A 26,905-nucleotide genomic window follows, 5' to 3' on the forward strand; every position below is an offset into this window, starting at 1 on the left:
TTGCCATGGTTATTTGAACACGTGGAGGAAGCCTTCAGGGGTATTCATACTACTTTGCATTTGTATTTATAGTTGGGCACAGGTTCGGACAAAACCTGCTGCTCTGCTGAATTTTATGCAAAATCGGGATGTGTGAATCTTATCCTTAGTCATTGATGAGGGATAAAAGGCTGCAAAAATTAGTAAGAATTTCTTAAAAGAAGCGTAATTAGCCTTAATTTGAGTAGAAAAGTAAGATAATCTGCCAATGGAACCGGTACTTCTACCCTTTTATTAATTAGATATGCACTTGAAATTTCTTATCTGCTCAGTTCAAGAAAAATGGTAAATGGCATGTACTTATATAGCGCCTTTATTCAAGTTAGGAGACTTGACCAAAGCGCTTTACACTACATTCATTCACCCATTCACGCACACACTCACACACTGATGGTGGCAAGCTACATTGTAGCCACAGCTGCCCTGGGGCTCACTGACATAAGCGGGGCTGCCGTACACTGGCGCCACCGGGCCCTCTGACCACCATCAGTAGACAATGCAGGTGAAGTGTCTTGCCCAAGGACACAACGACAATGAAAGTCGGAGTCGGGGCTTGAACCGTCAACCCTTCGATTTCAGGGCAAACTCCTACATCCAACGCCACTGTCGCCCCAAAAAAAGCACTTATTCTTAGAAAAATGTACTTAGTAAGATCTGTATCTTGTGCAGTTTTAGCATAATGATATTCCATATAAACAAACAACAATAAATCCTCTAATTGTGCTCTTTTAAAAAAAGTAAAAAATTTCCTGTCCCAGTTTATAGTATGAAGAGGTATTTTTGTCTTCAACACCAGGAGATTCGAAGCAGTCTGTGATTTCAATATGTTTTTAAGCTACTAGAGTTATATAGCTGTGTTTTTCTTTGATAAAGGAAGTCTAACCTGTCATCATGTGGCTAAGATGCTGATCTTTAACATGTTCTGAGGTTTTGGTTCCCCCTTCAGGTGAAGAAAGTAATAACTGTTTCTCGTTTCTGCTTATAATTATTTAAATATAATTAAATCTGTTATTTTAATTTTCATAATTAATGTTTATCAACTAAAAATACACAAATAGACATGTAATAGCTTTGTAATAACATGAGCATTTTAGCTCATTTTGTGAATGAACCAGAAATGGCAGACTAATGAAATAAAATATTTTCTTGTATTATTTGTCTACATTGTTTTGAGATTGGATTGAAAAGAAAAAACGGGTCATAAATGTTGAGCAGTAAAATCAACATGAGTTTAAGGAGCGTTCTTAAAAAGCAAACTAAAATAAAACCAGAGAGATCTTAGTTTAGATCCCTGCTGCACACCTGCATTCCTGCAGGCTATCATTATACTATTTTATTTTTAAAATAGACTAAATATGTGCACTTTTCTTTGCAGTCCCACACCATCGGTCAGTGTGGCGCTGCTGCAGGAGGTGTCCATGTCTCGCTACATCCCCCATCCAGCTCTTGTGGTCTCGGTCACGCTCACATCAGTTCGCACAGAGACTGGCATCTCTTTGAAAGCACCGCAGCAGGTAACAGCAACACATAAATACATGCGCTCACTGAGCTGTAACCAAAGATATGTTAACATCTTTGTGTTTCCATATCAGGCCTGCACAGCAGAGAGCATCATGTTAAATCTGGCTGGCCAGTTGATCATGCTACAGAGGGACCGATCTGGACCACAAGTGCGGGACAAAGAGACACCAGCCGTCAACAAAAAGCTGGTGAATCCAAACTTCTCCCTTTTTCTTTATAAGGTTTTTCTTCCATAGATAACAGTTTTCCATTTTGTCTTTCAGCTCCCATTCTGTCCTCCAGTGGTGCTGGCTCAGTGTGTGGAGAACGTGTGGACGACTTGTCGCTCCAACAAGAAGAAGCGCCACTTGCTGGAGGCCCTGTGGTTGTCCTGCGGAGAGGCAGGAATGAAGGTCTGGTTACCTCTGTTCCCCAGAGACAATCGAAAGCCTCACTCCTTCCTCTCCAGACGCATCATGCTGCCCTTCCATATCAACATCTATCCGTTGGCGGTGCTGTTTGAGGACGCCCTGGTGCTGGGAGCCACCAATGAGACCATACTCTACGATGGGCTGCAAGGACCCTCTGAGCCACTGGAGGCACTATTTCCTTACTGCACAGTAGATAGAACCTCCCAGATCTACCTCCACCACATCCTGAGGCAGCTGCTGGTTCGCAACCTGGGCGAACAGGTTTGTTTGTTTATATTCGACCAATTATTGGGCTGCTTTATCAGAAAGATCTAATCCAGTACCTCTACTTAATGTTTTCCCCTTACCTCCCAGGCTTTGATGCTGGCTCAGTCCTGTGCCTCCCTTCCGTACTTTCCTCATGTCCTGGAGCTGATAGTTCACGTAGTTCTGGAAGAAGAGGCAACCTCACGGGAGCCCATCCCCGACCCTCTGCTTCCCACCGTGGCCAAGTTCATCACAGAGTTCCCCCTCTTCCTCCAGACCATCGTCCACTGTGCCCGGAAAACAGAGTACGCTCTGTGGAACTACCTGTTTGCAGCCGTGGGAAACCCCAAAGATCTGTTCGAGGAGTGCCTGATGGCCCAGGATCTGGACACAGCAGCCTCCTATCTGATTATCCTACAGGTTAGCCTAAAGAAAAAAAAAACATCCTAAATCACCTTAAAGCTAAATATCTCTAAAATATATTTTTTTAATCTATAACCACCTCTAGAACATGGAGGTTCCTGCAGTGAGTCGGCAGCACGCCACTCTCCTCTTCAACACGGCTCTTGAACAAGGAAAATGGGACCTTTGCCGTCACATGATCCGATTCCTAAAAGCCATTGGCTCAGGGGAGATGGAGTCTCCGCCCCCCACGCCATCAACTCAGGTGAGAGAAGTCAGAGAAGTTCAGGATATACAGTAATAATCAATATTTGACCAGGTTTCATTGTATTTCTAGTTTTTTATACATTAACACCTTTAGGTGTCTGGAGGATGCTTTACATTAAACTCTATGAACCTCAGCATGTCAATAAATGCACAAATCTGAATGTTGCTTCAGGAACCCAGCTCAACGGGCGGCTTCGAGTTCTTCAGAAATCGCAGCATCAGTTTGTCTCAGTCTGCAGACTCCATCTCGACAGGAAAGTTTAACCTGCAGAAGACCTTCAGCATGCCCAGCGGAGCTTCTGCCAAAGGGTAACGACACAAGCTCAGTTGGCTTTAACAAACATCCATCTGCTGGTGCTAATACGTGTCCGTGGTGCTTCCTGTCAGGCGGGATGTGGAGTGCGCGGAGAACATGTACATCGACATGATGCTGTGGCGCCACGCCCGCCACCTCCTGGAGCAGGTGCGTCTCCGTGACCTCGGGTGCTTCTCTGCCCAGCTGGGCTTCGAACTCATCGGCTGGCTGTGCCGGGAGAGAAACCGTGTGGCCCGAGTCGACGACTTTGTCTCTGCTCTGACGAGGCTCCACAAAGATTTTCTCTGGCCCTTTCCCGTCATTCCTGTGGGAAGTTTCAGCTCACCTCTGAAGAACGGACGCTGCCGCAGTGGTGAGCATGAACCTTCATTAGATCAGTCAGCTCTTAACGTTCAGCGTCCACCGCTCCTGTTGATCTTTTCTCTTCTTCACAGTGCTTAGTACGCAGCTGCTGAAGTCTCAGTCTGCAGACAGTCTGCTGAACAGCGAGATGGACACAGCCCCGCCTTCTGCAGCTACCACCAACCACACCTGGATGGACAGCCTCGTGCAGAGCACCAAAGACACGGAGACGGCTTCATCGGCTCACTCCAACCAAAACTCACCACAGACGCACGACGCCTTCCTGTCGCTGCTCACCAACAAAGGTAAAAATCCTCTTTCTCCAGCCTGCTTTAAAAAAATATAGCCTCCATCACTGACTGTTAACTAACGCTGCATCCAGTGGAGGAGTACAGCGTGGGCTCGGCTACCGACCTCACAGAGACCAGCTCAGTGGTGGACGGCGACTGGACCATGGTGGATGAGAACTCATCCATTTTAAGTTTGAGTCAAGCTGAGCTGGAGCACATCTCCATGGAGCTGGCCAACAAGGGCCCGCACAAATCCCAGGTGCAGCTCAGGTGAGGATTTATCCTTTCATTCATTTTTTTCCTCAAATATCCACCTTTTTTTTTTTCTCTCTCTGTTTTTTAACATTAAAAGTTTACTGATATAAAGCCAAAGTGGTATTTTAATGCCTGTGCCTCTCTCTACCTTAGATACCTCCTCCATGTGTTTATGGAGGCGGGCTGTTTGGAGTGGTGCGTTGTGATTGGTCTAATCTTGCGGGATGCAAACGTGATCAAGCAGGTGATCAGCTTCCTGGACAGCCCTGAGGTTCCACCAGAGACCGCACAGAGCATCCGAAACGGCTTACTGGCTGTTGACGCCTGGGCTTCCTCTGACTGGTTGGTTTTCATATTCAGAGATTTAATAAATGGTCAAAGTTGGTTTATTAACTTTACTGGGAGGTATAAAAACATGAAAAAGAATCAGATTTTTCTTCAAATAAAAACAAGATACTTGCATATTTTCTACAGAACCTCTAGTTAATGAATCCATTCACTTAAAAAGGAACATAATTTAACCAAAAGATGAAAACATCCTAATTTGGCTGGTTTACTTTTAGCAGGATAATGAGCTTAAACATAAGAGAGCTACAATAGAATGGATTAGAATCTTAACATGAGATTGAAGCATGTTTATGTATTTTAGTGTCTGAGTCAAAGTCCAGACCCTAAACCAATTATTTAAAATTGATATTTGAAGATGCTCCCATAGCAGACTTCTAAACTTTTCATTTTAAGAAATTTCTTTGTTGCATTTTATATATGTGCATTAATTTGTTTTGGTCGTATAAAATATCAATATGCATAGAACTTTTGTTTTAACATGGGGGGAAAACAGGGTATAAAACTTTCCTTTCTTTTACTTTCCTCTTTTCTCTCTCCAGCCTTGGATACAAACCATTTCTCAACCTGATCCAGCCGCAGCTGCAGCAGTTGATGAACTCGACATCCGAGCAGGTGCAGCCTGACGCCTTCCAACCTGCAATCCAAAGCTGCAAGCTGGCGGCCTCTGAGGGCCCGGCTGGAGCCGCTGCCCCCCGGGTGGAGGACAGCAGAGGGGTGCCCGCACCGCTCGGGCTGGCACTGCCCTCGCTCGAACCTGCTGGGGTCTTTTCCCGCCCTCCTCCTGAAGACTCTCCTCCTGAGCAAACGGAGGAGCAGGGCGAGGGGGAGGGAACCTACGACTGCACCTTGTCCTGAATGCTAGGGCCAATTCTAGTCTTTAACCTGTGAACTTCAGACTGAGGAGGCAGACTGGGATTAGACAGTGTCTTTAAGAGCATAAAGCTCCTCTCCCTGCAGGTTCATACTTCAGTCAGTATTATGTAATCTTTAAATCCGCCCTTTTTTAAGGCATACCGAGCCACCAGACGGCTTGGACGTTCTCTAACATTTCACCAAAATGTGCTGGATGGGAAAGAAGGTCAGCTGTGTCACTTTTTTTCTCCTGCCGGTGGTGTTTGAAAGCTGCAGAGCAGCACAGGAAGGCACCAGTTTTCTCCTTTGTTCCATGAAATTCAAGGACTTAGCTCATGCTAATCAGCAGACTGTAGAACAAAGCATCGGCAGAAACCGTGAAATGTCTCTCAGCCTGCTTCCATACCTCATCACTTTAGGATGTTTTGATACCTTTTAAAATAATGTAAGAGGACAAACTCGATTATTTTTCTACAAACTATCATTCTGGAGATAATCGCTGTGAAAAACTCGATTTCTGTGTAGTTCTGACGTCTGGTATTGTCTCAGAAGGGAATCAGCTGCACACTTAGATCCCACAGATCCATTCATCTCTTAAGGAAGCAGAACACCTGACCCTACTCTCCTGCGTTTTTTCATATGAGCAGAAAGCAGAACCTAAAGCTGCTCTAATGTTTTTGGACACGTCTGCCGGCTTCACATGAATCCCTCCTCTGCAGTGTTAACAGTTTGAATCAAAGGGAACTGATCACATCTATCCTAACTCGCCTCTCCACCGTGCAACATACCGACGCAGCGAGTCTGCATGCTGCTTTCCCCGATGCGTGTCGCATTGTGTTCATGTATTAACCTGATGGGTGGCTTTGATCGCTTAGAGTTGATTTTATCGTATTAGTCGTCATTATTGTTATTTATTGGCATTATAGGTGAGCCGAGGTTTGTTTTAATGACTGAGAACAAGCTTAAATAATCAGACTAGTGCTCTCAACCACGGGCACTAAAGCGGTTTTGTCAGTATTATAATGTGCATTGAGTGGGAAATGTTACTTTAAGCTTTATGTTTCTCTTTTCTCCACCTCAGTTTTTCTCTCTCAATGTAGACTAAAACCGTCTGTAAATGGGCCTCTGTTGAAATAGTTGGCTCAGATGGTTCGTTTAGGAAATCTCTCTCAACAGAAAAGCTGGGATTTAAATTGAGTTTTCAGTAGGCCCCAAACTCCACAGCCACACTACACTTCTCCGCTGTGACCTTTATTAAACTTGAAAACGGTAACTCGATGAACCAAAGACTTTTAACGTCCAGCGGCCTTCTGTTGAAACCGGACAGAGTCTTTATGCAGATTGAACCAAACCTCACGCCCATCCATTCGACACCTAACCAACGCCACTCTTTCCTTATCCTGACAGACGGTTTCCTACGGGAATGAATATGGCCGATGTTTTATGAGGGTTTTTTTTTTTCTTCTTTGCAGGGTGATTTGGTGAGGAGGGGGCCAGTCGGGCGTGACTCCCTCCCTACTGTGTACAGTTTAAAAGTATTGCCTGTTTGCTCAGAGTAACGTTTCACCTCTGGGGGCAGCAGACATCCTGAATGCAGTGTAAAGATAACTATTGTACATTATGTCTTTTCTACTTATTATTCTGTTTTCTACTTCAGTTTTTTTCCTGTGTACATACAGACCAATAAATTATTTTTAAAATGAACACTGAACTCAAATGAAGCTTTTATCTATCCATTTTCTACTTTGTCTTTTATTTATTGGGATTTTATGTGATCCATGGTGACTCCATTAAATTAGGGAGACATACGGTTCAGGTAGGAGAACCTATTTGCAAATCTGTTCCTCGTAGAATAATTCCTGGAAGACGATTCAAAAAAAATCTGACAAAGTTAAGAAATTGTAGGAAGGCTTCAACATCTATGCATTTTTTTTTTTTTTTGCATTTCTTTCTGGACATTCCCAAATATTATGAATTTGCTATTTTAACATGTTAAGATTTGGTTTAGAAGTATCCTGTTGCATGGAGGGTCACTCTAGGAGTAAAGCAAAAGCAGATGTGTAATAAGTAATACCATTTCCCCAATTTTTACCTATAATTTCCACGTATTTTTCCAATGCCTTGCAGCCCTACACGTGCATGTTTGTGGGCGGAACCAGAGACATGTGGAAAGCACCAAGGAAGGCCTGACCAGGGACCTTCTAACTGCTTGTCATGCAGTCACCAGGTTTACAAAGAATAAATACACAACAAACTGAAATTTAGAAGCATTTTAATCTCCGTATTAGTGCTACTTTAGTTCAGCCATTTTGCATAATGTAAAATCTTCGGTCTTCTAAACAAACCCTGCTAACCAGATTGATCCTTTAAAATGACATCAAACTAAAAGAAATAAAATTTTTGTACAAAAAAATAACAAAAATCAGATTTTTTTATTAAATTCAAAATATAAAATGAGGCATGAATGGACAATCAAACAGTTTAGATAACAATAAAAAAAGAAATATAAGTGGCATCGGTCAACTTTAAGACACATCAGTGAGTTTGGCTGATTTCTCAACCTGATCTGGACACGTGACGATGAGAAAGCTTCACCCAGGTGTGCAGAACACACACACACATTTCAGTGCTCGGTCAGTTTTAGCTTCACTTTCTCCCTTAAACCTTTTATTTCTTTAACAGGAGACTTTAGAGCAGCTGTTATCAAAGGATGGGAGCATTTCACACATCTAACAGGCTCCCATTTTGTTAATAATCTAACATCCTTCTATTAAACATCAGAAACCAGTTAAACACAGTGAAATACTCTGGACTTCTGAATATGCTGACCAATAAAGAAATAAAGAATGCGTTTATTTAAATGCTTATTTGCATTCAAATCTCGACTAAAAAAATATTAACTTTCAGTAGTTTGTTTTGTCTAACACTCCAAATGGACTAAACTGTTGATTAAATTAGCCCAGTTTGCCATCAAAATCTATCTCCATGGCCTCTGCAGTTTAAGTTTGATGCATTAGATGGTCACTAGGAGGAGCAGAAACATCAGTCATGACTTTATAAATTCTAAATCCTTTTTGTTCTGCTTTGTCTCATTTTCTGCATGAATTAAAAATTTAGTTTAATGATTCTCCCCACAGTGACTCAATTACACAACATACAGCTGTAATATTTTTTAAATAAGAACAGGGTGCACAAGTTTAATTTCTTTTGAATATAATTAGGGCAAAATTCAAGCCCCCTGATTGGCTGCGTGCTGAATCACAGTAAAGCAGTTCTACGGAGTCAGAAAGGAGTCAAAACGTTTGTAAACTTCTAAATCTTGGATGAAACAGAAAGTAGAAGTTGATATTTATGTCAAATTTTTAGGTTATAATGTGAGAATCTAAAAAAGCAAACATTAAAAATAAAAATTTAATCTAAATTAAGTTTAGTATTGTGATTACACATTTTATTTTATTTTTATTTCTTTTCTAAAAAATCAAAAACTGCAATAAAAAAAAGGGTAATTAAAATACTAAACTGAATTATGTGTTTTTTCAAGCTGAAGGAAAGAATTTAGACCCAATTCTTATTTTATGTTTGCTTTTTTAGTTTCTCAGATTATAAGGTAAAAATTCGACATTCATAACAACATCTATCCTTTCAGTTTCAAATATTAGTTTATAAGTTTACAAACATTTTTACCCCTTTCTGACTCCATACAGTTCGACCAAGAGTACCGATCAGTCACAGCCAGAATTACCCCAAAAACTGATTGATGCAAGCAAAACACCAGAGATGGACGTTTTCACATCATGAGTTGAAAGAATGCAAACATTAAACTTTGAATGTTAATTGAAAACCTTAACATTAACTCAAACTTGTGCACCAATTTCATGTTTAAAAACAGTGATCACAGAAACCTTGTGTTGTATAATCAAGTCACAGAAAAAAGACTAATTAAAACACTAAATTTAGTAATAGTGACAACGAATTATTTTTTTTTTTTTCAGGATTTCAGTACTATGTTGATGACGACAAAGTCCACTAAAACAGACCAGTTTTCATCTCATTATCTCTTTAAAAAAGCAGCTGATTTTGTTCATTTCTACTCATCTTTCTTTCTTAATATAATAAAATAATCTGTTGTAGAGTAGAATACCGTTTGTTACCGTCCAATGTAGCATAATAAATCATGGGGATTAAATCCCCTACATTTCCTCACCAACTGTAATCTCTTGAATCCTGGGTAAGCATTTTTAATTTAACATAAAAAAAAAAAAAACTGGACAGCACTTTAAAATCTGTTAGGTTGTTGTTTTTTTTCCCATAGCAGTAAACTTTTTGTGCTTCTTTGGAAGCAGGAACTTAAGGCCTGCTTCTGTCTGACCTTCCGCTCTGAGGAGCACAGCAGAAAAGCAGGGAGAGGCTCCCGATATAAATCAAATCCTCCTGGATTATACAAAACATGGAGCAAAAACACATCAGTGCATTTCCTAAAAATCCCTCTGAAAGCACCGATCAGGGGAGATATTCAAGATGATGAGGAACAGTGGAGTTTATAATCGTATAAAATCATCTCTACATCTTGGCTTAATATGAACATTGAACGTATTTTAAAAAAAAAAGCTCAAGTTGCTGTGAAGCTGATCACTGTGTGTGAGAATGAATCAGACAGATGATCTGCCCGAATGAAGAGGACACCTAACAGCTTAGATTACAGGCTGTCTGCACCACTCGATCTTTTAATCTCACATTCGCACACACATCTCCTGTCCCCAAAGTATGGTGATAGGCTGCTTACAGCAGGAGTTTAGATTTGCATACCACTATATGTCTAATAATATGAGTGGAAATAACTTTTTTATCTTTCTCTACAAAACAAAAAAATGTAATCTATTGGAATAAAGGAATGATCGAATCATTTTGAATATATCATGCCTCCGATTTAACAGTCATGTATTGTTATTGTCTGAAAACAATGTACGTCTGGGGTTTTATCAATCTTAAAAACATATATAATAGAAACAGATTTTTTTTTTTTTTTAAGTTAGCTTGACTGAAACAAAAAGCAAACAATTTTCTGATTTTTCTTTTTTAAGCACATTGGTTAGTTTGCAGCAAAGTATTTGATTTATTATTTTGAAGGAAACACAGGAAGGAGTCTAATTTTGATCATATTTAAAGAACCTTAAATTAACAAAACTATAATCTTCGGCATAAATGGAAATCATTATTATTTATCTAAGGCTATAATCTGGAAATAGACATTTAGAAATCAAAATTAGGGTTAAGTTTTCTATCCACTAGTGTGAGGAAAAAGTAATGAAGTCAAAAGAAAAAAATGCTTGTCGTAGAGCAATTCCCAATAAAAATGTACAAATCTGTTTTAAATTTACAGATCTTCTCTGTTCTGCTATGGTACTAAATCAGTAATTACTTTTTGGCTCTAAGATATGACACTTCTCCACAGTTTAGATACATTTAGTCTCGGAAACACACTGAAAAACAATAAATGATTAAGTTTAGCAAAAGAAAGTTACTAGCACTCCTGCAGACCCAGTGAATCCTAATCAGGTTTCAGCAAAGTAATATTACAGCAAAATGAAATGTAAATAAGCACCATTTCAGCTGGAACAGCACTGGCTGAATGCAGAGCCTTGTTATAGATTTCCTATTCATTTCAAATCTCCTTTCTTTCTTATTCAGTTTCTTCTAAAGCTGATATTTAATTATTGCTTTTCACTGCCTTTCTCGAAACACCTCAGCCAGCTCTGTTTTGCTTTGCTCCAAACCCTCTGAAAGCCTGAGCAGATGTTAGCATTCCTCATTTAAACACATGGACATGGTTTACTGCAAATCTGCAGCTGAGGAAAGGAATGCAAAGCAGAATCACAGTTACTCTTCAGGATATGCAAATATATATTTGCTCCTAATAGATGTGGTGTATGGATAGCTCCTTTTTTGTTTTATAAAAACAAGCCAATATGAGAGCGGGTTTACGCATCCTAAGCATCCCCCCCATCAGGGCATCTGCAGAGGAACCCAGAGGCACGTTTAGTGTGGCGATGGCTGGTAAACCCAGTGACTTACACGTGCGGCAGGAATCATTCAAGAAGAGTGTTAGCGTGAAAGTTGGATGAAATGTGGAGGAAGAAGAGTGAGAGAGTGTGAAAAGAAAAGGCACAGCTGAGTACAAATAAATTCCTTTGTTTCACTAACCCAGTAGTGAGTAAGAGGCTTGTAAGGCCTGAGCGCCGATCCTGCTCAGCATGTCAGCACAGTGATGGGGTCTTCCTCAGGCGCATGTTAGTGTTTCACTCTCAGAGTTAAAGGGCAACTGAGTAGTCTCTGAAAGGTGTCAGCGGGCCGCCCACGCTCCTCTGTTTCAGTAGAGACGTTCTCAGTACTGGTACATGTCATAGGTACTGACCCAAGAGGAGGGAAAAGCCCAGATGGGAAACTTGGGAAGGATTTCCTCCAGCTGAGGAGTCCGTCGGTCCTCGCCGAAGAAGTAGTGGGTTGATATGGCAACTGAGATCATTCCCTCTGGGCCGGCTGGATCTGGTTCAGCTGGGGGCTGGCAGAATAGAAAACCATGAATCTCACCACAGTTTTATTAACAAAACCTAAAAGCAGCAGCTTCATGGGTAAACTAAGCTGCTCAGCCTGAGAAATTTAGGCTTGGTTTGATTTAATCCAACTAAATTCTACGTTTCTGGACTTGAAAGACTTTCATGCTGCTAAAATCAACTAAGAGACATTTTTCTGCAATTTTTCTGGCTGAAGCTGAAACAAGTCCAGAACCAAAATGGAAAAATTATTCTTTGAAATCTTTTTACTGAATTGTGCTGTAAAAATAAACATGCCTTGCCTAAAAAAAAATTAAATATCCAGACGACAAATATGTTACACAAATCAGTATTTAACACATAACTGAGATCAATCTGGAAAGGATCGCATTCAGATCTTCTGATTGGGACTTAGCTAAGAACAACGGTACAGCTGGTGTTTCTCTACATCAATAGTTCTATGTTACTTCTGATTTTTCCTTTAAGCATAATAGTAACATCCTGTTCACAGTCAAATTTTATTAAAAGAAAAAAAAATGTCTTTATAGGGCAAGTTACCATTTTTTCATCACTTGCATACCCCTTACAAATAGAGTCCCCCCCCTCATCCATCAGTACTAGAATCACAAGATCTATATCCAGCCATTCAGCAAATATACTGCTATGTTGGTGTAGATGTTATTTTTGGGATTTGACCAATTAGATGAGCCCTTGAATGATTTATTACCTGAACAGTTGAAAAAAGTTAAGTAAAAAAAAAAGGTAAAAATCTAAGTGAAAAAAACTTTATAGCCGTCCAGTGAAAGTCACTGAAACTCTAGTGTTAAAATTGTACAACCTAAAAGTGTTCAGTTTATGAAGCAATCTGATATTCCCCCAATATAAAAAGCATTAAGAAATATGTTACAAGTTTAATTATCAATAACTCATATCAAAACAAAAAAGAAAACATGCTCGTTTTAACCACTTCAACAGAAGCCAGGTGTGGGTTTATGTATGACTGTAGCTGCATGTGTCCAATCAGAAATATTATTAGAAACAGATAATAAAAACATGCTTTCATAACTGAGTAATCCCTGAGCTATAGCGGCCATTCTGCAGGTAAAATAATCTAGAATGTTACTGGAGGACAAGTTAAACGCTACATCACGGTATAATACAATACAATCGACCGTCTGCCATTTCACTGCATATACTTCTGCTTTAGAGAGTACCTGTATTTCGAACCAAAAGGTCCATGTGGGAGCATCAAGGCCATGGGAATAAAACACAAAATATTCTCCGTTCAGGTCAAACTGAGGCGTCCCGTCACCCAGAGACCATGAGGACAGACTGGCTCCTCTGTGAGGCATCAGATACAGAGACATATGGTTTGGTCCTGGATGAGACAGAAGGGACAGAGGTGAATACCCTTGACTAAATGCTCACACATATAAAAAGTTCTGCAAAACCCAATTTATCTTTGTGTCTGCTCTATGGAGCCCGTCACCTTTCACACTGAAGGTCATCTTGACCGTTCCCCAGCTTGTCTCTTCTCTGGACAGGAGGCTAAATGCCACTGGAGAAGCTGGATGCACTTGTGGGGCTGGGAGATACCAGTTCTTCCTACAAATACACCAAATGTCTAAGATGAGTCAAATTTAGGACACCGAACAAGCAGAGTGAAGAAAGTTTCTTCTGTCTGACCTGCTGAGGAACTTCACAGGTAGGAACCAGGGGTAACCACAGAAAGGTCGGTCCTCTCGGCAGCGGGTCCGGATGCTGTCGTTGATCTCAGGGATGATGGGCGTGATGTGCTGTACTGCTGTGAAGTCAAAGCTGTTTATCCAGATGCCAGAGTCTTTGCTCTCCACCTGGCCCTGAAGGTTGTGGAAGGTCCGAGTTGTATGCTGCAGAGAGATGCACATTTTTTAACAGATAAAAGCAAATCAATAGTCCTGTTAGCTTTTAATAATAAAGGCTGAGAACTAATGTGTGTTGTGGCTTTTGAAACCCGACCTGCAGGAATATCCTCTTCGGCCGGGGGCTGTTTGGATTCCCAGAATAAGGAAAGAACAGGCCGGCTGACAACAACAGTACCATGACGACAAACACCGAGCCCAGAGCTGTAAGGATCCACTTTGTGCTCCTCACCAAGTAGATAAAATGCAGCTGCAGGAAGAAAATGTACATTAAAAGCAGATACACCATACACCCTGCTCTTCTGAAAAACAAATTAGAAAGGAGTCTTTGAAAATTTAAGATATTTCTGCTGGGAAAATGAAATATGATTGTGGATTTCTGAATAAATACTTACAAAATAAGAGGAGAGGAAAATGATTGCCAGAGTGACCAAAGATGCCATCACCACCTCAGGCGGTATCTCTGTGCCGCTGCGGCCCATTATGGGGGTGAATATCTCAAATACCACCCAGATGAGGAACATGAAGTGGACATAGGGCAGCGCCAGGCCCAGAAGATACAGCCCACTGTACTTCAGTGACGCTCCTGGAGGTAAAAGACTGTCACTTTAGAAAGTTCAGCCGCCTTTATCTGACTTATTCTAAATTAAATTCATAGATTGTTGAATCTGGTTTGTTTTTGTAGACCTTAAGAAATAGCATTTATAGCTGCAGGTGAAGAGCAAAAAGTACAAATCTACAAATGTCATTTTTCTGGACACAGATTGTCTACATGAAAACCTCGACTCTACTTGTTGAGGCAAGTAAAGACTTTCAGAAACAAACCAAGAAGTCTATTTAAAACTATTTTAAAAAGAAACAAGATTTGGAAACATTCTTGTTTAAATGCCAAATTCATTATTTTTCTAATTACATTTCAGCCAATTTTAATGTTCTAATGTGATATACCTAAAAAATACTTTTCATTATATAACACCTCTATTTACACATTAATAAACAAAATAATGACAGCTGGAATGTGGCAGAGTAGATGGCCCTGCAGAGGACAGTAAGGGGAGCTGTGAAGAACAGAGAATCATTATCCACTGTGCATGAGAAGTTTTAGTGCTGCTACAGGAATAGAGCTGAGTACCGTCTGAACTTTGAACAGCTGATTGACGAGCTACAAGCTTTATCCTTAGTTAGAAAGGCGGTTAAGAGTAAATGTGTAGAAACAGCCACTAATCATCTTTATTGAGACTAGTCTGTTTTAAAAATAAAGTTGCACATCATTTTAAATCTACATATCCCAGGAGTTTCAATAATTATGGGCTTAAATGCAGCTCCAAATGTTTACCTCTGTTTTTAAATTCCTTGGTTAGCAGCAGTCTGGTAGCCAGAGGGAAGACCACCATCAGCATGGGTACGTAGGCTGAAGATAAGCCTCGCTGCGTGAGCCACACCAGGCCGCAGCACCACAGCAGCAAGCTTCCGTCAAAATACAGATCCCCCAGCTCCACCAGACGCACACCCTGAGTGGGAGACACACAGTTTGACCCAAGATGCTCCAAAAATGTGCAAGCAATTTTGCTCTGAAATCAAAGTTTTCTTCACTGTCTCTTAAAAGGTTCTCTGAGGGACTCACTCCATAGTAGAAGTTTTTGGCCAGCGTATGAATGAGGATCAACTTCCCAGTAGCTGCAGCTCCATACAAGCAAATGGCAGCATAAAAGTGAGTGTACCAAAACATGGAGCGGCCCAACAGAGTAATGAGGAGAGCGACAATAAGCACCGACAGCAGGGTGACAAACCAGGCCAGCAGCGCTACACCCATGGCACAGGCCAGGTCCCGAACATAACGGCCACCTGAAGGAGACGGAGGTAAACGTTACATGAGGAGAAAGACAAACATAAAAGGAAGTAACGTTCATTCACAAGTGAAAAGGAGACCTGCCTCGATTGCCGGGCAGAGAGGCCTTCTTGGCTAGATAGAGGAAGGTGGCCGTGGCGACTATGTAGTTGAGGATGGTGCCAACGCGAGCTGGGTACGCAACAGCAATCACCCCCAGCAGGTCAAAGAACACCATGTTACCATGGCGATACTGTGAGGAGTCTGCCAGCTTCTCAGATGTTGCCAAGTGCTTCAAAACAGCCAGGATGTTGTCACCTAAGAGCAGCCAGTCATCAACATCAGAACAGACACTGAGGAAATTCATGCACATATTTCTAAAAGAAAGAGGAAAATTAGAAAGTTTATAAAGTTTTTTTTTTTCCAACATACATGATAATTGCATGCTAAACATTTTTTTTTTTTTTTTTGCCAATTGTGAGAAGATGTTTAGAATCATGTTTAGTCTAATTTTAGTCTGCAGAAGGAGGGGATTCCAGGTTAGGCTTAATATCCTCTGCCAAGGTTATGCCTTATACAGGATATTATGGCATATACAGGATAACTCAAAAAGTTATGGACAGATTTTAATTACATTTTTTTTTATCAGTAAAAATCCATAAAATTTTGGTGATGATCCAGATCTTAACCTGGATACAGGAATGTTCTCTAACATTGTGAGATAGGGATATTTGGCAGGACAAGCAGTTCCCCACTAAACCAGAGGGTGGCAGCAGTGGCTATTGACAGCCTCAGCATCGGACTCTAAAACTCCGGAGGTATTTTACTGAAGAAAAAAAACACACAAAAAAGGGAACATTGTTGGTTTCTTAGGCGGATCAATTGAAAATTTAAGAATGGATTTTTTTTACCAGAGGTGTGCCCCATGCCAAGAAATAATAAATTTTTTAAACCAATAAACAGATGATGGTCCAAACTCCGGTCCATTAGACGCCATAATGAACCATAATTAGCTCTCAGACCAGATTTAGTTTTGTATCTTGTATGTCTTGGTATTTCAGACTTTATAACATTATTCTAACAACTTTCCAAAGCTTCTGAAAAACAGACTCTCAGCATCCCTTCACTCCCCTTAGTTTATTGTGTATAACCCTGGTGTGTAGGGAAAAAAAAAAAATCTACATTTAGTTAACACTTACATTAGTACACAACAAAAGATTTTTTTTGTAAAAGCAGGTTTTTAATGCAAGTAAGGTCTAATAATTGTAATGGAGACCTGGAGGCATTTCTCTAACAGTGAGTTTTTTCTTTACCTTCATCTTTATAAACATGTGTCCTCATCTATCCCTGATTGGTAAAGTTTCACATCTTTTAACTCTTTTATTACTGCTGTGACTGACATGGGGACATTTACATCAGCACCCATATGTCTTTTTTCATCCAACTAAAAGAATCTTTCTACGGAGCCCCTCTGATGACATGGTCAAAAAAAATGTTTAATTGTGGCCACAAAGTAGTATTTCGTGCGCACAAAATACTACTTCATGGCCATGCAATAAGTTTAACGTGCGCACGAAATACTTATTAATAATATTAATATCATTCCTGGACAACTGGGTAAGCAGATCGAGCGCGCCTTCTCTAAGGTCTATGGTAGAGGCATTAGAGAGGCTAAAGCTCCACAATGAAAAGGGACGGTATGATAGAATTTTATTTTAGGCTGGGAATGAGCTACAAAGACATTCTGAAAAGCCTGGCATTGCAAGGAACCGTCATTACCGAGAGACATTTAAACAGGATATTGAGAGCGCACGTTAAACTTATTGCGTGGTCACGAAGTAGTATTTCGTGCGCACGAAATACTACTTCGTGGCCACAATTAAAAATTTTTTTTTGACCATGTCATCAGAGGGGCTCCGTATCTTTCAATTATGCAATTATAATAAAAAGATTTCCTTATTTTAAAGCTTTTTACACAGCATTACCAGCCTGAGATGGTGCCAGTAAGGGTTGAGGACAAAGCCTTAGTTTGCCATCATATAAAAAAATAAAATGAAATTAAAACTTTTAGGAGGCAGACTAACTCTATCCACGGTTTGGTAGAAAGAGTTAGTGGTTAATAGATTGGTTTATTCGGTTCTCTTTGGTTGTTGCCATATTGTCATTCCTGCAGTGATGAAACCACAAACTGAATCTTCTACTTTAATCAGATTAAGCTCCTGAAAATATCATTTTTATATCAAATTAAAGGCTGTTTTAATGTAATTCATTAAGCATAAGGTAATAAAGGTTGGACACATTAGGAGTTCCATTTCTGCACGTAAAAATAATCTTTATAACACAGGTTAATACTCATATACTGGATTTCATCTGGAAAAAAAAAACATAACCGACATTTTTTGACATGCAAGTTTAAAAATCCCTCAAACTGAACTTAAACAAACCTGACGAAGACAGTAGTGTTCTCATGTGTGGGAATTTTTTCTTTTTTTTTTAAAGCATGCGGCGGCTTTCTTATTACACAACAGCAGCAATCTGCTGATTTATGGAAAAGCAAAAAATTCCCACAGTTTAGTAAAGACTCTGGTTACATCATGAAGTACTGTGTACGTGTCTGTGTGTAAGTAGGATACTGGCAATGATGTTTCTGTTAGTCTGCGCAGCCTCACAGTCGACATGCTCAAAACGCCAACACATCTGAAACAAAAGCTGCATTGTTCTTCCGCCTGGTAGGCTCACTGTGGTCAACAACTGAGAGTACGGCATATAGTTCTTCCCTTAGGGCTCACTGTTTAACTCAAAGCCACAGCTTCCCTTTCTCGATTAAAATAACCTACTATAAAATAATTATATTCCTTTAGAAATTGTACTCTATTCCTTGCAACATGGAATTACAGCAATGCATTAAAGTAAAAACCACCCTTTTTAGAAAAATAGATCCATTGTCACTTTAATTGCAACTGCAGGACATAAAAGTACTTTCAGCTTTGCATTTCGCTCCATTTTTTCAGCTTTCTCCATCATAAGCTTAAAAAAACAGCAGAGTTAGCGTTACAAAATTAAACTTTTTCCTGTCCAATATTTTTCCATTGCAAGTGGAGGAAGAGGAGGGATTTGTCAAATGGCTGCAGATGCCAAAACATCTCGGACCTGTAGTCCTGCTGCTTTTTCTGCTATGATAAAGATGATTAACACAGTACTGAAACCCAAAGCAGGGGAGTTTTTATGTATTTTAGTTTTTAAGAGAATAAAAACAGAAGATAATTAACCAGTTAAGAACTGCAAATATGAGCTGCAAGGCTCTCATCGGTCTGTAGACAAAATAACCAGCTTCAAACTTGCTCAATCTATGAGCCTTTATTATTGGATATATTAACGGACAGCAGAGATGATGAAATCGGATACATACCAGCTCTCTGTATTGAATCTGTCAGTATTCTGTCTGCTGTGTCGTATTTGGTGTGATAGATGAAACCGTTTTCAATGAATGCCAGATCGATGCCTGCAGAAAAAAAATAAATAAATAAAAAACCAGCATGCGTGCTTAAATCAATTTCACAGGTCATTGAGATCAGAGCTGTAGGTGGTCCTACCTGGGATGTTACCAAAGTCCCGATAGATGCGGAAGTCTGTGTCAGAGGGAATGACGCCACTCTGAAAAACCTCCTGTCCGACCACGGAGGCGAAGGGGTGTTTAGCTGCGTGAACGTAGGCCTGGACGAGCCAGGGGTTCTCTGGTCCTTTAATAGGAAAGGTGATAAAGAACAACAGGAAAAAAGGGAAATTATCAGGTTTCTCTGGCATTTGCTGCTCAATTATATAAAGGTTTTACTCAAAATGAAATTACGATTAAATGAAATTATCATTTTAGCCTCTAAATAACTTAACATTTTGCAAATCAGCTAAGGCCTTTTTCTCATATTCTGTCAACAATTAAGCACTTTTTAACACAAATGAATGTATAACTAGGGGAGAAGGAAAACAGATGGTTTTTAACATGTTTGCCAAATGATTTATTTAATAATCTTATGCTTTGGTACCCCTAAAAAAACATCAATTAATTGCTTTCAGAATCACCTAATTAGGGAATTTTCCCACAGCATAACCCTGCCGTCACCTTGATGCGTTCAGATGTGCAGTGTTTTTGCACTTTGGTGGATTTGCAGTCGTATTAAACTTGTGTATCATACCTCACTAAGTAAAGAGTTCAAAGCATAGAAAATTATTTCAGAACATAATCCTGCTTTAGACGTCTCCAAAACATTATTCTTCTTGACCCGTCTGCTGTATTTATTGACTCCCATGATGGCGTTCATTAACTAATGTCCTCTACAACAAACCTCTGTGACGCTAGAGGTGACTCCCTAAGGGGAATGGCTGCACTGGCTTTTATTTCAAGGCTTTAGAGGAAATTGGGCTGAATACATATGCTTGCACACTTTTCAGATTTTTGGTTGTAAACCATGTTGTATTTCAGATTAATGCACTACTCTGAGTTTTTTCCCAATAAAACCTTAAGAAATACGTAAAGGTTGGTGGCCCTAAAGTGACACGATGTGAAAGATTTCAGGGGATATGAAAACATGTTAGAATAAAAATAGATGTGTGATTTATCTGAATTACAAATAAAGAAAATGATAAAATGCGGCTCTAAGATTAGAAGCTGCAGAAATGAAGAAAAACCTTTTATTAAAAGGGTTATGTAGGTTTTACACACCTTCACACTTTCCGTGTGAAAAAGCAAAAGGGGAAACAAACATGCATACTGCTGAAAAGAAAACCCAACGAAAGCCAAGAAATATAAATATGAATCTTTCATACCCGTCTGAAAAACAACTTCCTTGCCGCCAACGCCTGCTGCCTCCAAGTTAATGAAAGCACGAACCTGTTTGGCCCAGGAATGCTGGGTAATAAAACCATGACTGGCCTGAAATACAATAATCAACAGAAGGAATAAGAACAGATACAGATAACTGAGCTAACAAAGACAAAACACAGCCAAAGGTCTGCTAACGTGTGGATATTTTCACCTGCAGGATATTTTCCTCTGCCCCATTAAAGAGGAATACTACGCCATGGTGGAGAGGAGTGGACTGGTTGGCAAGAGCGTGCAGGACTTCCAGCATCACAGCGCAGCTCACTGCATCATCACTGGCGCCTGAAATGAGAAGAGGGGCTGATGTGCTGCAGGAACAGAAACAATGAACACTTATCAGACCGATGGGTTTAGCAGGAAGCAAAAAATGCAGGAAGTCCTTCATAAAGAGGGATGCAACTGTGTGCCATGCAAAACCAGCAGGGTTTATGGGCAGGAAAGAACAAAGAGGCAATAAGTTAGGACAAAAACAGGGCAGGAAAACGTTCAGCTGGAAAAGTAAAAAGTAACACGGTCACAAAGGAGTCAGAGTCAGAGTCAGAGCGGGAAGAAAGAAAACGAGCATGTGACCAGAGCGTGTGATTCAGGCTGACTAGACTGACTAACAGAAAGGAGCAAAAGTTAAGAAATAAAGAGAAAAAGTGAAGTAAAGATCAAAGGCATCATGTGCTCCAGCGTCTTAGAGCGAATGTGTTCGTTAGGAAGCAGTGTGAGGTTCGTTAGCTGTTGGTCTGCACGTCTTTCCTGCTTCTATCCCTGCAACTAATACTGGAAATGTATTCCTCCTCATTCCATTAAATCCATGTGAGAGTCGACAGAAACATTGAAACGCAGTAGTTCACAAGCTCACATTTGGCTTTGTTTTCAAAATCCAGCATATCATATCCAGCCTGCATGTTCTTCATGCATGTTTATCTTTGTGGTCCACACCTTGTGGGTTTATTTTTCTTTCTGTGTGACTCAAAGTGTGATTGTATGTGTGTGTGATCTAGAAACTATTGTGTTCTCAACTCTCTCACAGGGTGTGGAGAAAAAAACATTGAAAAGGTCCTACATGGTAACACCTCTATGTCTCTATAGCTAAATCTTTTGGCTTGGGAAACATTCTTCCATCCATCTTAACATCAATAAGAGGGAATTAAAACTTGGAAATTATTATTTAACATCTATCTGGTGTTCATCCTTGTCAGTAATTGTATCTCAGTGTTAAAATAGAGCTTTAATAGTAGTTTGAATCAGAGTAACCTTACTCCTGACCAGTCCGACAACAAATTAGTGACTTGAATGTTGTTGTTTTATTCTGTAAGGATGATAGTCTGTATGCTGTGAGCAGTTACAAATGGAATAAGACATCTTCAATATGGATAAGTGTGGTTTATTTACTGTATATACACAAACTTTTTTATATATATATATATATATATATATATATATATATATATATAATATAAATGTACCTGGTTCCTAATCCGTGTATGGTTCGTTCTTTGGTTTTTTCATTTAAAACGAAATTAGAAAAATGGTATTTGCAAAAATGGAAAAAGGGTACGTTTTGGAATTTTTTTTAACTGCAATGGTTAAAACCAAAGAAAAACTTTTATTTTGTTGTTAATTCAACGGACCTTATGGCAGAACTGGAAATGAAGACCTGAACTCCCAACACATAACTTTTTTAGTTACCAGTAGGTGGCGGTAATGTACGCCTTCAATTTCTTGCCAACCGCCATTACAATCCACAAGAAGAACTTCTTCAGTTAGCACTACCAAAATAGAAACGTTTGTTTTTATAATCGGCGCAATGTGGAGCTCCATGGCGGCTCAAAGCATCACTGATTTCAGAGCGTGTTTTTCCTCTCTTAAAAAGTTCGATAATCAATGCAGAAAACGGTTCAAGTGCAGCCATTGCCTTTTGTTTAGAAATGGTTTGTTTTGATGGCGTCTTCATTCACTGTGATGATTTTTCTTTGGCGACTTACTTCATTTCCGGTTCCGCTACATATTAAAACAACAACCGTATTTTATTTTCATTTACATGGGAAAACAAAACTCAAACGCTGTTGATTTTCTATTAATTCGATTTTTCATTTTTTCGATTTAGGTTTTAAAAACGGAAAAACAGAAAAACCAAATGCTTGTTTTGTTTTTTCGTTTTTGTTTTGAAACGAAAAAACCAAAGAACGAACCATACACGGATTGTTCCTGCATCCCAATGTAATATGGAAGACCTGCGTCTTGGTGGTTCTTGTTACCAACATACATCATTTTGTGCTTTTCAGATGCATTAGATTTGCAACTTAGAAAAATGGGCCTCAATTTTTTACCATCAAACTTGACAGTTTTTGAATAGATGAAAAGAACAGGTTCAAAATGGATGGGCAGGGGTGGCACCTTAAAGCATTGGCTTCCAACCAGATGGACCTGGAAAGGTGTTTTTTGGATGTGTGTCTGATGCTGTAGGCATTGCCGCGTCAGGTTTGGTGTGTCATCCCCTCTTCACTGCCTCTGAACCCCTTATGTGAAAGAAGAACTTAAAAAGGGAATATCTACCTGGGCTGTTGGCCACTGTGTCAAAGTGGCAGTTGGCAAGCATCAGGTGCTGTGCACCACCTTTGGGTTCCAGCCTCACTGCAACATTGGTGACACGGTCATAGAAACTTGTGAACCCCCCTAGAAAGTCTATGGAGAATGAGCCGGTGGGACGCTGCACGTCCACAGTGAGCTGGTGAGGCCCCGCTGCCGTCCTGGTTCTGATGTCCTCTATCTGTCCCAACAGGTAGCCTACCGTCAGGACCTCATTCTCCTGGCTGCCAGCGGGCCGGGGGCCCACGCTGGTGATCTGTTCCAGGTGTCGTCTGAAATTAAAGACGAACAAGAGAAAAAAGAGGGGTCACCAACAGGTGTGAAAGGTAACACTGCAGCTCAGCTTGTTAAGATGGTGGCGGCCACACCCTGTGTGTTTGTTACACCAACAACAGCTTTAATTTCAAGCTGTCAGACTAAACATTGCATCACCACAAGAAAACATCCTAAAAACATAAGGAAGACCTATCTTACTTCAGTCTAGGGCTGAAAGAATTAGTTGATAATTATTTCAGTAAGTGATTCATCATTAACTGGAGTATAAGAGACTCTAAAACATGCCTTTAGCTGACAGCAACAGTTATATCAAAATTGTAAAATATATATAAACATTTTGCATTTTACAGAACTCCTCTGGTGGAAAAATTTAGTTTCAACTAGTTTAATTTAGTTAAAAGTCTTGTTTAAGGAGCCTTTGGTTATCCGATTATTAATTGATTATTTAAAAAATAATCAACAGATTAATCGATTTGCAAACTAACTAGTTGCAGCCCTACTTTAATCAGTCTTTGCAAGATTTTATATATGAAAGAAGCAAAACAGGAATTTATGCAAACATAATCATGATAACAAGGAGAAATAAACCTGGTATTTTGGAGCTTATAGCAACAGTTAGAGCCTTACAAACTAAGTTTTATTTACATTTTTTTTTAACTAAGTTTTCTAATGCTGTCCACAAAGCCCACATGAGCACAAATCCTCTCTCCTACTATAAAGTTCACTTGCTGATCACCTGCAAATAAATATCTGTCCTGAAACCATGGGAAGTGAAAGACTATCCTTTGCCTTTTTCTTCTAAAAACACGCTGTCAGCAGGTGAAGTGTCAGTTGCTGCATTTACCCAGCAGTCTTTTTAATGATCTGAGTTAAACCTCTCGCTTCTATCTGGATTTCCAGATTGCAGACAAAAGAAGCTCTTAGCTCTAAATCATGTCACATGCAGCACTAATTTATGCTGCAAGCGGCTAAATGATAGAAAATCCTACTGCCCAGCACTTTGTAAGAGCTCAACCCCCAGTTGTGCTGACCTCAGATTTTGCACCATAATCCATACACCCCCCCCCCCTCCTCCTCTATATAGGGGCTAAAATGCACAGCGAGGAAAAATGATCCTTTAATCTGAAAAATGTTGCAGCTGCTTTTAATAAGTAAGATGCTTGACATATTTTTCAAACAGGAAAGCGAGTCCAGCATGATGTTCCTTTCCTCCATAACCTTTGCCCATATTTCCAATGGCTCCTATAAGGGTTGTGATGACATTCAAACTGAACAGACTGCAGTACTCTTCACATACTTGTCTTTCTGTTTTTCTAGCCTTTCTCCCATCAGGAATACAGTTTCCAGACTGTGTGAGTAAAAAAAGTCCTTTGGATGGCTCCCCCAGAGTTATTATGATCTTCTCAGCTGTTTTTCAACGTAATCATTGATGTATAGCTCAGTTAGGATGGAAAGCCATATCTAGGAAGTCTAAGTTTTGCTTGCTTTCTCCAAAAGACCTTCACAAAACACCTGTATTTATAGTGACTTTTAAAAACAGTCAGGTAAGAACTATTTACAAAACAGGTTACTTTAGAATGCCTCTATAAAGCCTTTACTAGGTAGCTTCCTATCCTATACATACACACAAACACACACAAATATGCATATATATATATATATATATATATATATATATATATATATATATATATATATATATATATATATATATATATATATATATGCATGTGTATGTTGAAAGAAAAAAAATATATTAGTATTTTTTTTCCCTCTAATTTCTAATTGAGACATTATAATCTAAATTATAATATTGAGATAATGCTGATAATAATAAAACAATAATTTTAATATAAATATATGTATGACTTGACACCTCAAAGTTCTACAAGGAAAACAGATAAAATAAAATAATTTTTTGGGCAAATTGGACAAATGGAAATAAAGTTTCTTTTTTTGTAATTATTCCACCACAGATCAAATCAATAAAACTTGTGAACACCTGTTATCTCCTCTGCAGCCTGCAGGTAAAGGTGAGCCCGGAAGAGAATAAAACAGCTTTTTTTTTTTTTTTTTTGAAGGTGAGTCTTTAACCCGAACAGAAATAAAGATTCGCCTCATTATATATGAATGTGATCCTAAAGAAGCAGCAAACACACCTCGCTCTTCCTGCGTTGAAGTCTCCGCTCGGCTCCCCGATGACAAGCTGCTGGAGCGAGAGATGAACGACTCCCCACAGCAGCAAAACAAACCCGGAGAGCAGGGCAGCCGCCAGCCCTTCCTGCAGCAGCAGCAGCCGCACTTCGGGCTTCCTCTTCGGCTCGCCGCTGCAGCCGTTATCCTCGCACCGGGCTGCTTGTCCATCCAACGCTGCGTAACGCGGAGCCCCGGAGGCTTTTATCCTCCGGACGGCCGTGTCGCTTTCCATTTTTTATCGCAGCCTGCTGTACATCGGCAGCGCACAGAAGCGATTTCTCTCAGACGACCGACGGGTAGCAGTGTGGGACAAATCAAACGGAGAGGGAGGGTGCTGTATTGCATGAATGCGGATGAAGGTAAAGAAGAGGGGATATTTCCGTGTGAAGTTTCAGTTATAATGTGTTACAATGACCAGATAACTTATTGAAATACAAATAATTAAAAATCCTTGCATCTGGTTATAAACATGATTTTTTCTTTATTTTACATTTAGTAGGCCTACTAGGTTGTGGTCAATATTTTTGATTACAAACTTTGTTGACTTACAGCTGAATTACAAATTACTAAAAGATGCATCACAGTATTACCTGCTTTACCCAAACTATTGGAGCTGTGGTCGTATTTTAGGTCACTGCCCTGTCTGAAGTGTCATCAAGTCCTTTGCAGCATTGTCCTGAGTTTGGCCACATCCATAGTTTCAACCTCAATCGGACCACAGTCATGATGCTGCCACTACCATGTCTAATAATTGGAATGGCGTCTTGTCATTTTTTGTTTTTTGCTCTCAGGTGTTGCTACGGTTATGGCTGCTGGGATATATGTGGTTCTTAGCAAATTACAAAATCCCCTGTGACTTTTTCTCAACATACACTTCCTTTGGGTCTTTGCAGCTTTATGATTTACAATGGGCCTGTTGGCTGCTTCTCTGATTAATGCTGTACTTTTATTTTTTTACCTCTTGGTTAGTTTATAGTTTTGCAAGTTTTTTTTAAAATGATGGTATTTATTTTCTAACATCTGATGTAATCCTGACCTTTCTGATGTCTTCCTTGGTCCTTTCTGATAGTGTTTGTTGTCTAATGTTATGTATTTAAACATCTGAGGCCTAAACAGTATAACTCAAGGGTCTTAATGTAAAGACAGAAAATATGAATAAAACATTAATCCCATTTTCAGATATTTATTTATAACAATAAAACAACAAAAAACTTTTCTTAGATGTCATATTTGTAAGCAACTTCAAGCTCGACTATTACATTAACCCTTTATACAGCTAGTTACCATTTTTGATCACTTGCATACCCCTTACAAATGGAGCCCCGAAAAGCTAATTGAAAAATTTAAAAAGTAAAGTTAAAAGGTTTATAAGCCTCTAAGGTTGTGATGTACCTAAAAATAAATGTGTT

General features: G+C 39.7%; 2 protein-coding genes across 3 annotated transcripts in view; one reads left to right on the forward strand and one right to left on the reverse strand.

Moving 5' to 3' along the window:
* ric1 (RIC1 homolog, RAB6A GEF complex partner 1) overlaps nucleotides 1-6,992 on the forward strand; it is a 36,673-nt gene extending 29,681 nt beyond the window's left edge. Inside the window, exons 17-27 of one of the 2 annotated variants that reach the window (XM_038282015.1) lie at nucleotides 1,415-1,553; nucleotides 1,632-1,748; nucleotides 1,824-2,231; nucleotides 2,325-2,636; nucleotides 2,725-2,883; nucleotides 3,058-3,194; nucleotides 3,273-3,553; nucleotides 3,636-3,848; nucleotides 3,926-4,103; nucleotides 4,242-4,430; nucleotides 4,976-5,291. In XM_038282015.1, the coding sequence (XP_038137943.1) occupies nucleotides 1,415-1,553; nucleotides 1,632-1,748; nucleotides 1,824-2,231; nucleotides 2,325-2,636; nucleotides 2,725-2,883; nucleotides 3,058-3,194; nucleotides 3,273-3,553; nucleotides 3,636-3,848; nucleotides 3,926-4,103; nucleotides 4,242-4,430; nucleotides 4,976-5,291 (2,449 nt within the window). Of the gene's footprint in view, nucleotides 1-1,414; nucleotides 1,554-1,631; nucleotides 1,749-1,823; nucleotides 2,232-2,324; nucleotides 2,637-2,724; nucleotides 2,884-3,057; nucleotides 3,195-3,272; nucleotides 3,554-3,635; nucleotides 3,849-3,925; nucleotides 4,104-4,241; nucleotides 4,431-4,975 lie in introns of both variants that reach the window. The other variant, XM_038282014.1, reaches the window with a different exon arrangement.
* A 2,896-nt stretch (nucleotides 6,993-9,888) lies between these two features.
* Nucleotides 9,889-25,807, reverse strand: LOC119781531 (endoplasmic reticulum metallopeptidase 1). The gene is made up of 15 exons (XM_038282024.1): nucleotides 25,460-25,807; nucleotides 22,992-23,296; nucleotides 20,599-20,726; nucleotides 20,390-20,495; nucleotides 19,162-19,308; nucleotides 18,978-19,070; nucleotides 15,674-15,886; nucleotides 15,365-15,585; nucleotides 15,077-15,251; nucleotides 14,136-14,326; nucleotides 13,838-13,990; nucleotides 13,526-13,728; nucleotides 13,329-13,444; nucleotides 13,054-13,217; nucleotides 9,889-11,847 (listed from the first exon to the last, which is right to left on the reverse strand). Exons 1-15 carry the CDS (start codon nucleotides 25,726-25,728, stop codon nucleotides 11,671-11,673), a joined length of 2,661 nt encoding a protein of 886 aa, XP_038137952.1. The 5' UTR covers nucleotides 25,729-25,807; the 3' UTR covers nucleotides 9,889-11,670.
* Between the last annotated feature and the right edge of the window lie 1,098 nt (nucleotides 25,808-26,905).

This window comes from Cyprinodon tularosa, unplaced genomic scaffold, assembly GCF_016077235.1.
Source record: "Cyprinodon tularosa strain WSP-4 unplaced genomic scaffold, ASM1607723v1 ctg179, whole genome shotgun sequence".
NCBI lineage: Eukaryota > Metazoa > Chordata > Actinopteri > Cyprinodontiformes > Cyprinodontidae > Cyprinodon > Cyprinodon tularosa.

Excerpts from the sequence above, each read along its gene's own strand:
- LOC119781531 (XM_038282024.1), bottom strand. The coding sequence starts at position 25,728 with ATGGAAAGCGACACGGCCGTCCGGAGGATAAAAGCCTCCGGGGCTCCG. Across the intron at positions 19,071-19,161 it reads GGACTTTGGTAACATCCCAG|GCATCGATCTGGCATTCATT; the intron begins GTAGGACCACCT and ends TTTTTTCTGCAG. Across the intron at positions 15,252-15,364 it reads CCAAAAACTTCTACTATGGA|GGTGTGCGTCTGGTGGAGCT; the intron begins GTGAGTCCCTCA and ends TCTCCCACTCAG.